At 45.5% G+C, this 14,376-nt stretch overlaps 1 protein-coding gene across 3 annotated transcripts in view; it reads left to right on the top strand.

Moving 5' to 3' along the window:
* SLC38A5 (solute carrier family 38 member 5) overlaps positions 1-14,376 on the top strand; it is an 825,614-nt gene that overhangs the window by 748,185 nt on the left and 63,053 nt on the right. For all 3 annotated transcript variants that reach the window (XM_069647525.1, XM_069647526.1, XM_069647527.1), the window contains one exon: positions 4,681-4,805. In XM_069647525.1, coding sequence (XP_069503626.1) covers positions 4,681-4,805 — 125 coding nt within the window. The remainder of the gene's footprint in view (positions 1-4,680; positions 4,806-14,376) is intronic.

The following is a 14,376-nucleotide window of genomic DNA, read 5'->3' as shown; positions in this document are numbered from 1 at the left end:
TGCACCTCCCTTCGAGGATCAGAAGACTGAAAGTCTGAGACCGGCGTGGTGGAGTTAGGCGCCTTACAGACCAAGTAGAAAGAAGCTGCTGCATGAGAAGGACACGCTGCGGGAACGCCATGAGCCGACGAGAGATTCCTAGGCATTTGCAGGTGACAGAAAGCAGTGCTTCACTTACCGGAGCCTGGAACAAAGCAGATGTGTCAAGTGGAAGTTGTGAGAGATGGGAAAACAAAGAGGAAGCAGTCACAAGAAGGAAGCAAACAGAAGCGGTTCATTGACTGACCGTGAGAGAATCCAGGGATGCCAACAAGAGCTGGTGAGCCCATCCAGAGACAGCGGGGCATATCGGCGGCCACGCTGAATGCAAGTAATTGTAAATAAAGCAACCGAGAGAGGAAAAGCAAAAGGACTTACTGTTAAAGAGGGAATTGAACTACGAGAAAAACCCTTACAAATATGTGAATGTATATAGTACAAGTATATGGGAAACCCGAATAGGATAATATATCAAGAAGATACATTATCAAACAAGAGGGAAGATACGCTGTGTGAATACAAGAAGCCCTGGCACGAGAGTATACTAGGCAATTACACGTATGTGAATACAAGAAGCCCTGGCAGGAGATTATACCAGGCAGTTACAAGTGTGTGACTACAAGAAACCCTGGCAGGAGAGTATACCAAACAGCTACAACTGAGTGAATACAAGAAGTCTTGGCAGGATAGTATATCAGGCAATTACAAGTATGTGAATACAAAGCCCTGGCTGAAGAGCCTACCAGAAATGTCCAAGAGTTGAAATAAAGAGGTCCTAAGAAGAAACATCAGCACTAGGAAAAGGAATGTGTTAATCAGAAAAAAAACGCCCTAAGATGAAATATCAGGAATAAGAAGAGGAGTGTGTTAACCAGGAGAGAAGGAGCAAACCCCTGCCAGTAAAGTAAAGGTGTCCTTTAAGAGACAGGATGACATAGCCAGACAGTTTTGTGTGTCAGTGTTGTTGTTGGCCAAGAAAGGCAAAAGTAATTGTTGTTTGTGAAACATCAGAAAGTAAAGAAGAATATAGGGGAAGGGAGCAAGTACCTTTATCCTTGAAGAACGTTTGTGTTGGAGCCATTTAGTCTTCCTTTATTTTCTAAACCACCCAAGGTTAAAGACATTTCCATCTACACCTTAGAATTTAGTTTATAGTGTGAGGGTCGGAATAGAACTTTGGACACAGAACAGTTTTGTTTTGGACATTCTGACACCGACAGATCCTTAGTTTTGGTTTAGGTAGGAAAATTCCTCTTAAAGCACGGTCAACGCCTTTTATTTTCAATAAGTCTTTAACCAAAATTATAGCTAACTTGTATCCAATTTTCATTCCTGACTTCTCACACACATCTGTACTAGAATTGGGTAAAATATTGAGTGACAAAAATAGAATCCTGGTCATTTTCAAGTGGGTGGTGCGCAAACTGAAAGTGTAAAAAAGAAAAGTTCCTTTACGCTTTCATTTTATATTCCTAATTCTAATGTCTAATAGGAGGGCAGCAAAGCAAAGTTGGCATCTCCCCTCCTCCGTATTGAAACAGCACCCGGTTTTATGCCTCAGTGAGTTTTCATGCAGGTGTAAAACTGAAGGATTCCAGTGAAATATGCCTAGGTTTAGTACCTGCTAAAGTCTAGGCGATTCAATTGGAATCCACTATAAAAAGCTGTCTGCAAATCGTAATTTGCAGGCAGCGTTGTATTTCTCACAAATCAGTGATTAAAAGTGAAGCATGAAGGCGATTTCTCCTTCTTTTACTCTTCACAATTACACCCCCCTTTGTGAGTGTTGAAAATTGCATACAAGTGGCCCGCAACACATAAGTGCAAGAGTTGGTGGTTTCATGCAAGCAATCTGTGTTTACACAATGACCTGCAATGTGTGTAATGCCAAAGTAATAATACTGAATAAGGAAAAAGATAGAATAAGAAAATAGCTTACTCAATGTTGTGCATTACATTTTTAGGACATGTTAGGGGTATGAATTGTTGGATAATGTTTTTTTTTAAAAATACAGTCTAGTTTTAGAGTGCTGGGCCTTATAAGAGGGAGGTTTAGTGGCGGAGGAGATCCTTAAATATGGTGTTGTCCATTGAATGTTGTTCTACTTGTGAAGTAATATGTATTTGTATCCTGCATTTTCGTATTCTTCAATTTCCATCCAAAATGGTGACTATTCTACACATAGGGTCTTCGTTATAAGTAAGCCCTCTCCCCCAGTAAAGAGAATGATACAAGCTGGGGACTTCCGGTAAATATACAGACATCATCTATACAAGCAAACAACCAACTGTAAAGGTAGTCATTCCGACAAGCCAGACGTCTTCCATATATGTATTTATATTTGTATTTATTGAGGATACATGTGTTTAGGCCAAAAACACATGCCAAACCAATCAGGAGTCAGGCAAGAAATCCCGGGTCAGATGCATTACGGAGAGAGAGATGGCCAGTGGGTGTTGGAACGAAAAGGGCGACAAGATAATCACATAAGACAGAACTGGCAATGATCAGGATAGAATGTACAGTTTTGTCGAGAGAAGAAAGGTCGGGTAGGAGTAATGTGTGAGTAGGTGGAATGAGCACCCGCTTGGTTAAGGGGGTGCATCTTGAGCGAGGGCTTAAATGATTGGATAGCAGCAGAGTATTTTACATGTGGAGGGAGTTCCAGTGAAGAGGCAAGGAGGGAGGAGGAGCAGAAGTTTAAAGGAGCATAGGAAGAATGGGAACAGAGAGAATAGGGCTCGAAGAAGAGTGGGGTGGGTACCTGGGTGAGTGTAGCGAGAGATATTGTTTACTGGGGGAGCAAGTCCATGCAGGGATTTCCAGCCAAGCAGTTGAAACGTAAGGAGTGATCTCATTGTGAGGCAACACGCATGAAGGCAGTGTCTGGAGGTGGGGGAAGAGCATGGTTGATTGTAGAGGATACAAGTGGCAAAGGTGGGTAACTGGTTGAGCGCAGCAAAGAAGTGGAGAGGAAGTCGAAGAAGAGGCTGGCACTGTATTCTAGGTGGCTAAGTACCAAGGTTATAAGGAAAGTTTTAGTGGAGTTGAAAGTGAGGAGGGGTAGATTTTCCTGACGTTAAGTAGGGTAATCCTGACAACAGTCAGGGTATGGGTAATAGCGACATGGTTAAGGTCGCTGTCAAACAGGCCCTCAAGGCTGCGAGCCTTGGGAAAGTGGAAGAGTAAATTAGGTGAAAATTAAATGGGTGCTGGAAGGATGGGGGAAATTAGAAGCGGGACAGTAGATTACTTTGGGGGAGAGTGTAATCCTCTTGGAACTTGATTATTCTTTTTGAACTTCTGGTGTTGGAAATAGAAATCTGTGGAAGCAAGCTATTTTATGGAACTTTGACATTGTTCATTTCAAACCTTTTTGTTGGATTTTTACTTTTGGTGTTCGGACCTGAACATTTGGGCACTTTTGAAAAGCAAGAGACAATGGGCCTCATCGGGTTGGGTGGAGCGGCACAAATGCGGGAAGGTTGGCAGTACTAAGGATTGTCGCAGGTTTAAGAGGAGAAGGGGGTAATGAGCATAAGGTGAGGTGGTAGAGATGCACGGGGAGAAGGAAGACGGTCAGGGATTGGAGAGTAGTAATGGTGATACAGGTTCTTTCAGTTTAGAAGAGACATGCTAGGCAAAGTCATTGGCAGAGAGGCAAGACGAGACCTCCCTTAGGCAGGGAGGAGCTAACATGACTAATTGTAAAGTGGAGGAGAGTTTGCATTGTTTAGTAATTACGTTGGTGACACAGGATTCCTTAGCAGAGTTGAGGGCTGTGGTGGAGTAGAGAAGGACATTCTTGTAGCTGAGGAGCAGAGACGGGGTGCTGTTTTTGTACAACCTATGGAGGTGACTTGGCATTTCTATTTTGAGGAGGTGTATTTAAAGGGTAATCTAGGGCTGGGGAAGCAGGGTAGATGGAGTGTGAAGGTATGAGGTTGATAGTGAAAGTCACAGTGTTGATGGAGAGCCATATTAAAGACTTAGAAGTCTTGTTCAATGGAAGAAGCTAAAGGAGGAGAAAGTGAGAGGACATTGCTTCATGTGAGGAGCCCAATGTATGCACGGGTAAAGGACCTCCCATAAAGACATACACCTCTCTTTGGGTGAGGTATCACTTAAACGGGCACTGCTACAAGTGAGGGGACTTCCGAAAAGATTGAGTCCTCTCTACGATCAAAGGATTGTCTTTAAAAACAATCAACCTAACTAAACAACATGGTCATTTGTGCAAGTGGAGTACCTTGCAAAATGACACTCAAACTGTAAGTGTGAGCAATGTCCAATAAAGATAGAGACGTCTCCTATGACTAGGGAGGGGCCTGAATGAAGAGGTTTCTGAAATGTACAGCGCACATATCTCTAAAGAGAGAGTCTTCCCCTACAGAGATGCTGATATTTTGTGGGGACCACACATACATATTGAAACATCTCCAAATGCAAGTTCACCTCACCCACCCAAAGAGCTCTAGACAAGGTTTAACATGTGAAAGTTCCCCGAAATAATCTCTGTAAAATCTAGATGCCACAAAGGGCATATGGTGTCTCTCCATGTCCTGGCACCTTCAGTGGCCAGCGGAAGGCTCAGCTTCTATTGCACTTTGATTTGTGATGCTGCCCTTTCTTTCCTTCAGGCAACGTTGAGGCAGAGATGCTGCACACCTACAGTCAAGTGGACCCCTTGGACAAGTTGATTCTGTGTGTGCGTCTGGCGGTGCTGGTAGCTGTAACATTGACTGTTCCTGTTGTTTTATTCCCAGTAAGTGTCCCAGTAACAGTGAAGAATGTTGTCCGTGTTGTTTGGGGATGACAATCCATCCTTCAGGTGGATTATGTTACCATGCAGACTTTTTTATAGTGGTGTCCTAAATGGCTTCCCATTGTGACTATTTCTTGTAGATGGGTCTGCTCCGTCACTCCCTCAGTCTTCTTTATCCCAATGGTGTACCCCAACTGTGCATGGCTCATCCAGGGGCCTGCCCTGGGGTCCTGCTCACACCGACACACCGAAGCACTATTCTGACCTCAACGTCCTAATGTCACAGATAACTACTTAATTTTCCATCTTTTCGCTGAAGCAACTAATAGACCTCAAGAAGAGTTTGAATGATTTGTTATTGTGCGAAGTGTGATTCCAAGAATTGATTGAGAATGTACTTTGTCCCATTTGACTAATTGTGTGATAGATCTGGTCTGCACAATGGTATTATTCTCTGTAGGATTGGTACTTCTAAACATGCTGACTGGTAAATGCAACAGGTGATCTGCCTTCCCGCTAAGATAATATGGGTAACATGATTAAAGCAGACCTGCTCAGTTCTGTCTGTGCTCTGAAGTATGAAAAGGGTCCGACTCTATAAAATAGGCCTGTGTCAAGGAGTTCCCCCTTCTCACCTGAGTTCGATCTTTGCTAGATTTCTTGATCGATGCCTTCTCGATGCCTTCTTGCGTACTGCTCGAGTCTTGAATAAGGCTGCACGAGTCTCTTCCGACTCCAGCGTGCGTTCAAGTACCGGGATGCAGGGATCCAGGAATCCAGGAAATAACGGTGTGTGCAACTAGCACACGAGTCCAGGAATCAAGAAAGGAAGGAAAGGGACTAGAATTGGGTTAGAGTGGAAGAAGCAAGGGAAACAATACAGCGAGCTACGGCGCACACGTCTGGTCGCTACTTCGCAATAGCATTGAGACGCGCGGGGCCGCAGGGGCATGGCCTATTTATGGAACGTACTACATCCGCCGTGAAGGCTTGTGCGAGGCGTGTCACGTGATACGGCCATGTTGGGAGAAACAATGAATGCAAGCCCCGCCGTGACAAGGACCAGGAAGTCCAGAAGGGGCGCGTTCTGTGGGTCATGACAGCATGCCTCCTCCGAAAACCTGTTCCACCAGGTTTGCCCGGGTGTATAAGGTGAAATCTTCTGAGTAGTCGAGGGGTTTTGAGATTAGAAAGTGGTTCCCAGGTTCTTTCACTAGGAGGATATCCTTTCCATTCAACCAGGTATTGAAGCTGACCCCGTTTATACCTGGAGTCACATATTCGAGATACTTCATATTCCAATTGGTTGTCGACCAGCAGAGGAGGAGGTCGGTAGGATTTCCGGGAGGATTGGTGGTAGGGTTTTGATAAGGATGTGTGGAATACTGGGTGAATTTTCGTCTAAGAGTCTGGTAGACTAATCCGGTATGAAACTGAGTTGATAATTTCCTTGATGGAAAATGGACCAAAGTACCGAGGGGCCAACTTGTTTGGCCGTAGATGCTGGGGTAGTAATTTCGAGGATAACCAGACTTGATCACCGATTGCATAAGAAGGACCTGGTCTCCTTTTTAAATCTGCATACCTCTTAGTCTGTGTTCTGGCCATCTCTAAATTTTCTTTGGCCTCTTGGTGTACGTTGATGAGGGTTTCAATCCAGGAGTCGACAGTGGGTACTGGTGTAGGATGAGGGAGAACAGAGGGTAGAACTGATGGATGGAAACCTTGGCTACAATAAAAGGGGCTGGTCTTAATTGCTGAATGGTCGGAATTGTTGTAGGCGAATTCAGCCACGGGTATCAGGAGTGACCAGTCATCCTGAACCTTGGTGGCGAAACATCGAAGATACTGTTCCAGGGTCTGATTAGCACGTTCTGTGGCCCCGTTGGTCTGGGGATGATAACCAGATGAGAGGGCGCGTTGGATTCCCAAAATGCGACAGAGATGTTTCCAGAATTGAGAGACGTACTGAGGTCCTCGATCAGATATGATCTTGGAAGGGAGTCCACGTAAACGAAATATGTGTTCCAGGAAGATTCCAGCAAGTTCGGACGAGGATGGTAACTTACACAGGGGTGTAAAATGAGCCATATGAGTGAACAAATCTATGGTAACCATGATGGTCGTGTACCCTCGGGAAGGTGGTAATTCCACAATGAAGTCTGTAGCATTGAATTCCCATGGCCTTGTTGGCAGCGATGGTTGCATTAGAAGACCCGCCGGTCTCTTGTTATCATGTTTGTTTTGACTGCAGACAGCACAAGCTTTGATGTACTGCTGTACGTCGGTCTTCATTCCAGGCCACCAAAACTGTCTTTGTATAAGACAGAGGGTGTTGGTTATGCCACGATGTCCGGAGTGAAGGGTATCATGACAGAGGTTTATCATTCTTTGTTGTAATTTCTGTGTAGGAATGACCAGTGCATTGTCCTTGAATAAGTATCCTTCCTTAAGTCTTAGGTTCCATGGATTCTTCCTTGAAATATCCTTCCAGAGGTCAGAGGATTGGATTTGTACTCGAATTTCTTCCAGGAGGTTGACTGTTCGAGCTACAAAGATCGTGTGGGGAAACATCTTAGGACAGGCCTTGTCTTCAGTAGTTACATAGTCAGGACGTCGAGATAAGGCATCAGCAATCATGTTTTGTGATCCAGGAACATGAGTGATTTGGAATTGGTATTGGGCAAAGAAGTAGGCCCAACGCGCCTGACTGTTCCTGCACTCCAATGATTGTAGAATCTGAAGATTCCGATGGTCCGTGCGGACCTGAACTGGATATCTAGCACCCAGAAGTAGATGTCGCCATTCAGTGAAGGCCTGGCGGATGGCTAACAGTTCCTTTTCCAGGACGGAATAGTGTGTCTCACTGGGAGTCAGGGTTCATGAGAGGTAAGCAATGGGGTGTTCCAGTTTATCCTCAAGCTCCTGTTTCAAGACCGCTCCTATGGCGTAGTTAGAGGCATCCGTTTCCACTAGGAATGCGCGATTTATGTCTGGTTGGGCCAGGATGGGGGCTTGTGTGAACTCTGTCTTCAATCGTTGGAATGCTTTGTCTTGCGTTGTAGACCAGATAAAGGGAGTGTCTTTCTTCAAGAGAGCAACAATCGGCTGGACGATCTCGGAAAAGGTAGAAATGAACTTCTGGTAGAAGTTGGCAAGCCCCAGGAAGGATTGAACTGTTTCACTGAGGTGGGAGCAGGCCATGCCAGTATGGCCTTTACCTTTGAAGGGTCCATACCAATTCCGTCTGGGCTAAGGATGAATCCCAGGTAGTGAACAGAAGTAACGTGAAACGAGCATTTTTCGTGTTTGGCTAAAAGTTTGTGTTCACGGAGTCGTTGCAATACTGCCTTTACATGCTCTTCATGCTTTAGAGGATCCTTGGAAAAGATCAATATGTCATCCAGATAGACAATGACAAAAAGGAATAACATGTCAGAAAACACCCTGTCCATAAAACGTTGAAAAACCGTGGGGGCATTAGCTAGTCCAAAGGGCACTAGATAGTCATAGTGACCAAAGGGTGTTCTAAAGGCTGTTTTCCATTCGTCTCCTTCCCGGACATGGATCAAATGATAGGCACCCTGGAGATCCAACTTCGTGAATACTACGGCGCCTCTCACAGCTTCCAGGATATCCGAGATCAGGGGTAGTGGGTACCTATCTTTGAGGGTGCATTGATTTAAGCCATGATAGTCGAGGCAAGGTCTGAGTTCCTTGGTGTCCTTCTTGGGAACAAAGAACAATGAAGCACCCGCTGGAGATTTTGAGGGTCTTATGGTGCCGTTTTCAAGGTTGGTATCCAGGTATTCTCTGAGGGCCTTTTTCTCAGGTTCGGAAAGAATGAACATTCTGCCAAAAGGAATCACTGCTGAGGGATCTGTATCTATGGCACAGTCTTCAGGTCTGTGAGGGGGTAAGGCCTGGACTATGGCAGTTGAAAATACAACAGCATATCCTTGATAGGACTCTGGCACGTGTATGATATTAGAAACCATGAGTGGTGTTTTCAGGTCTCTTGGTGGTTCTTTAAGGGGTGTCTAGGAGGGATCCAGGATTAGACAGTGGGACATACAAAACTCTGAGCCTAGGAATAGTGATCCTGCTGTCCAATTGATATACGGATTGTGCTTCTGTAACCAGGGCATACCCAATACCATGGGGTAATGGGCTGACTTAATGATGTCGAAAGTAGTCCGCTCTTGGTGATGATTTATGGAAAGTTAGATCTCTTTTGTCTGCAGGCTTATGGGTCCTGAAGAGAGGGGTCTTCCGTCAATTGCTTCCACCGGCTGCATGGTGCTTCGTGTCCATTCGGAATATGATGACTAACAACCCAGTCTTGATCAATGAAAATTCCCATATCTCCGCAGTCCACCAAGTCCAGAATGGGATAGGTCTTATTCTTCGAGGGTGACAGGAAAGCTTGTAGTATCACCAAATTGTTTTGTCCAGGAGAGTCCAAGGATGGAATTGATGTGGAGCAAACATCTCTCTCCCGAAGCTCTGCTCCATCTAGGATCGGGAGCTGGCGTTTCCCGAACGCCGAGGAGGGGCCAGAGAACACTCCCTAACCAGGTGTTTGTCTGAGGCACAATACATGCACAACCCCGTATGAATCCTTCTCATTCTTTCTTGCGGGGATATAGGTCCACGGAAGGCTCCTATCTGCATGGGTTCTGTTTCAGAGATTGAGCCTGGGTTTGTGTCTGCCCTGGTGGTCAAAGGACGGCTTCGGAGGATTAGTTTTGGATTTCTTCTTCTCTGCCTTTCTTTCCTGGATACAAAAATCTATTTGCATGGCAAGGTCCATTAGTGCCTGGAATGAGTTTGGGTGAGCCACTCTGGCCAACTCATCCTTAATCTCCTTATTCAGTCCTCTCCTGAAAAGGGTAAAACTTGCCTCCGGGGACCCATCAGCTTCCTTGACTAACTGCTTGAATCGGGTAACATAGGTGAGCATATCCTGGGATCCTTGCTGAAAGTCTAACAGGCATTCCTGGGCACTATAGACCTGTTCTGGACGGTCAAACATGGTTTTAAGGGCTTGTATGAAGCCATCATAGTCATCTAGAAGAACGTCGCCGGAATTAACGAGGGGCGTGGCCCAGGTTAAGGCGTTTCCTGAAAGGTGTGAAATTATGAAGCCCACTTTAGCCCTGGGAGTTGAAAAGTAGTAGGGCTTAAAAGTAAAGTGAACCAAACATGAATCCAGGAATCCTCGAAGGGTTTTTGGTGAGCCATCATATTTGTCCACTATACTGCCCAGCAATACACTTTCTTTTGTGGCAGAATTGCGGGATAGAACTAGTTGTTTGAGAGCAGCGTTTTCCGCCTTTAGATTCTGCACCTCGGTTGATAGCTCTTGCATGCCACGCATCAGGTCCTGGACCGCCGCTTCCATGTCCATATCGAGTTCGGTCAGTTGGCGTCTCAAACTGTCAAGGAGTTCCCCCCTTCTCACCTGAGTTCGTTCTTTGCTGGATTTCTTGATCGATGCCTTCTTGCGTACTGCTCGAGCCTTGAATAAGGCTGCACGAGTCTCTTCCGACTCCAGCATGCGTTCAAGTACCGGGATGTAGGGATCCAGGAATCCAGGAAATAACAGGGTGCGCAACTAGCACATGAGTCCAGGAATCAAAAAAGGAAGGAAAGGGACTAGAATTGGGTTAGAGTGGAAGAAGCAAGGGAAACAATACCGCGAGCTACGGAGCACACGTCTGGTCGCTACTTCACAATAGCATTGAGAGGCGCGGGGGCGTGGCATATTTATGGAATGTACTACGTCCGCCGTGAAGGCTGGTGCGAGGCGTGTCACGTGATACGGCCATGTTGGGAGAAACAATGAATGCAAGCCCCGCCGTGACAAGGACCAGGAAGTCCAGAAGGGGCGCGTTCTGTGGGTCATGACAGCCTGGACAATTAGATGGTGTAAGCAAAAGCCTGGAGTTGGAATAAAATAGCCAGCTGAGCAAGTTAAGTTTTTTCCTCCGATAGTCGATCCAGAGTAATCACAGCTGGACCGAAAAAGCCTTCATCTTTCTGAGGTCAACAAAAGTGATTCAGGGCTGATCCGTTCTCCACTTTAAGTGTTTTTCATACTGAGGGAATGGCCCTCTGCCAGGCCCATCTTTTGGGTGTCATAACGGCAAGTAGTAGTTGCACTGCGCCAGTACTGCCATGATGATGGATGGGAATACTCCTTCGTAGACATGTGCAGGTACTGAGATGGCTTTCTTAAATGGCATAATAGGACACAAGGCCCAAACTAATTGGAAGCTGGTGCGACCTAAAATGGATACATATGGTCAATGAAGGATAATAGAAACATTGTTGTCACATTTAATCAAAAAGTACCTGAAATATGTGCTTTTTGGACACAGAGAGCTGGGATTTCTTTAACCAACAGAAGCTGACGGTCTCCCTGGTGTAACCTCAAGGTAGTGTGCAAGCTTCACAATCACATTTCTGTCTTTTCAGGATCAATCCTCAGACCAGATTACAGGCATGAGTGAACAAAATGTGTTCAGAATGCTTGTACACATACTTCTTCCATCATGGTGCCAATGTCTCGATTCCTTTGTTAGTTCAGTACATTCTACTGGCTCGTTTTATCACGTGAAAGCAGAGCAGTCCCACTGTCAAGAAGCAGTCTAGTACAAACGTATATCAAAATTCCCTCTGCCCTGAAGAATATACAGCATCTAGCGTGTTTCTGCTAAATTTTCCTTGGCCATTAAGGGTCAACATCCGGCATGACCATCTTTTTACAATAATTCATCGGAGAACACCACTACTTTAGCACATGCTTTTAACCTGTGAAACCGTTTTGATGATTTTTAGCTTAGCTGTGCCATTAACTAACCATATTCAAATCCGCCCAACATTGTCCCCAATGATTGGCCCAAAATGTTAGACAACATCTCCTATGCATGAGTTTAGGAGCTGCTCCAGGTGTGTTCTGCATGATTGGGGTTAATTATCAAATCTTGAGTCTTTAAGTACAGCGAGGAAGGATTCCGCATCTGGACGTACCACCTCCACAAAGCAGGCAACTAAAAGAACTACATGTTACCTTTATTAAAGTGGACTGGGCATATATATTGTGAGATCAGTTAAGTAACGTAAGATCTCTTCCTCCATTTGTCTTTTTCATTCTCATTTAAAAGTCCATCTTCTATCGCTGACATCTTCTTGATCTGATCATGGAATATTTGGATTTCTTCCTCAAATTATAATTTTCCTTATGTTCAGCACTTTGGTGAAAGTGATATACAAATACAAATTTCACTCAGTGTTGCAGTGTGTTTTTTTTGATGAATCATGGCACAGACACTGATAGATCATAAGTAACCAATGCTGAGAGCATCTGCCTGCTGGTGCTTTTGGATCTCTGCTGCTTATGATGTGGTCGAAAAGGCAAGCTTATTGGATGATCTCGATTCCATGCGTCTATGGTGGTTCAGGTCCTTTCTATGGTGTTGGTCTCAATTCATCGCACTGTTGCACTGTGACTCTCTCCACCCCACTACTACTACTACCACCACTCTACTATTACTTCTACTACACTACTATTACTCCTCCTCCCACACTACTACTGCTCCTCTTCCCACACTACCATCCCTCCCACACTACCACACCTCCCACACTACTACACCTCCTACACTACTACTCAGTCACCCTCCTTGCACCCTGCACCAGTCTCATTACATTCACGCTACCCTCTCTATACACACACCTGATAAGCATGCACACTCACACTGCAGAAGCACTATCACTCCTAAGCCAATGCCTCAACTGATCCAAAACTCTTTTCCACAAGCTGCCATGCTCCCCTTCCTCCTGCTGGTCTCTAGGTCGCCATCCACCTCCTCCTCTGACCTCACCCAATACACCCACACTTCCTGTCTCTAGTCCCTTACTTGCATATCCCTCCCTTGGTGAGGGGCAGAGTTGTCCCTATGACTTCTAAGCGTGTGAGTAGCAAAAAGTTTACAAATGCGGCTTAGCCCCGCCTGGGAAATGTGCCAGCGCTAGAAAAACTGCATCAGCGTTCGTATTCTGGTTGGCTGGGACCCCTTCGGTAAGTACAGGAAACCTTCCCCTTTTTAGTCCATGGTGCTCTAGTGGATTATCCTTAGTGACAGGTTTACCAGCAAGCTTTGCTGGTCACACCCTTGGTTTGTCTGCTTTGCACTGCTGTGAGCCGCAGTCAGCATTTCTAGCAGCAGCTGCTCCGTAGTAGTGATCGGGTCTCACTGTCATCAGAGCTCTGTTCGTGAGGTTGGCACGTCTTGGGTTACTCTGCTTCTGTTCTCCTTTTGTTTCAGTGGGTATGTCTGCAGGGGAAAGAGAACACTGGAAAGTATACCGCTTAGCGGCAAAGCTGGAGGCATGGTTCTACGCAGAGGGAGATAGGAATTGGGACCCTCTCCTCTGCCACAGTCCACCTTAGGGTTAGGGCTGGCTCTGGATCACTCCCTGGTAGGCCTTCCACCCCTGGCTGAGAGGGTTTCTCGTCCGCTTTGACAAGGCCCGGTTATTGGCCTTGTCACAGAGGTAACACCAAAATATCACATTCACTTTCCCCACCTGTATGATTTACATATAGGGTTTCGGAACTTGTAGAGGAGCGTAATAGTCACCAAATGCCTGCATTCCATTTTTGGGCTCCTCCAAATGAGGGGGATCGCCCTCCTGTATCTTTTCTGTGAGTTCTGGGTCTATGGGCTGGCAGCTGCTAAGAGAACACATGGTGAGTGGCTCAGATATAGGAAATCTGTGTGGGATAAAGGTAGGGACGTGCCCTAAAATGGCCTTTTTCATCACACAGAGAACCCTAAAAAGGATTCTTTGGATGGTTGTCACTGCAGGCGTATATCGAGCAATATTAAAGCTAATTCTGGCTGCTGCAAATTGGGCACTCTGTCATTGAGTTGGGGCATGCTTATGCAAGCCCATGTATTCCCCATTAACGTAGTGTTTTCTGATAACTAATTGTGCCAGAATCAAATTGGTGTATTGTGGTATGTCTAGGTAATTAAATAGACACCTTAAGGTCCTTAGAAGGAACCAGCAGCATTTCACCACTCTGGTAATCTAGGCGAGGAGCAACATTTTTCTATCAAAAGTGAAGCCGGAGTTCCTGAAAGTTTCACTTGTGATGGGCAGAACTCCAGAATCCACAGTTGTTGCTTTGGGGAAAGGACTCTGATACATTTAATGGATTCAGTTTAGGTAGATTGGTAGTCATCAGAAAATGTGTGCGGCTAAGACATTATCGCCATAGTTGGAGCTGGAGGAGTCTTATTCTTTCCCTGCAACTTTAGGGGTGACAGACACATACATTAAAAGGTCCATTCCATCTGACCGGATGGCTCAAGAGATGGTTGTCAACATTAGAGAGAGATACTTCTGAGCCATGTGGAAAACCATAAAACAGTGGAAGGGCCTTTGAGCTATAGGATCAGAGTACAACTGACTAGATAATGCGCCAGTAATTCTGTGCATCAGGTTAGTACAGTGTCTGTGATGCCAGTTACCTTTTTTTCTGGTGTGGGGCCAAGCCTGA

The sequence above is a fragment of the Ambystoma mexicanum genome, chromosome 2q (assembly GCF_040938575.1).
Source record: "Ambystoma mexicanum isolate Mex_15411 chromosome 2q, UKY_AmexF1_1, whole genome shotgun sequence".
In the NCBI taxonomy this organism is placed as follows: Eukaryota; Metazoa; Chordata; class Amphibia; order Caudata; family Ambystomatidae; genus Ambystoma; species Ambystoma mexicanum.
This window is presented reverse-complemented; position numbering and strand designations above follow the sequence as displayed.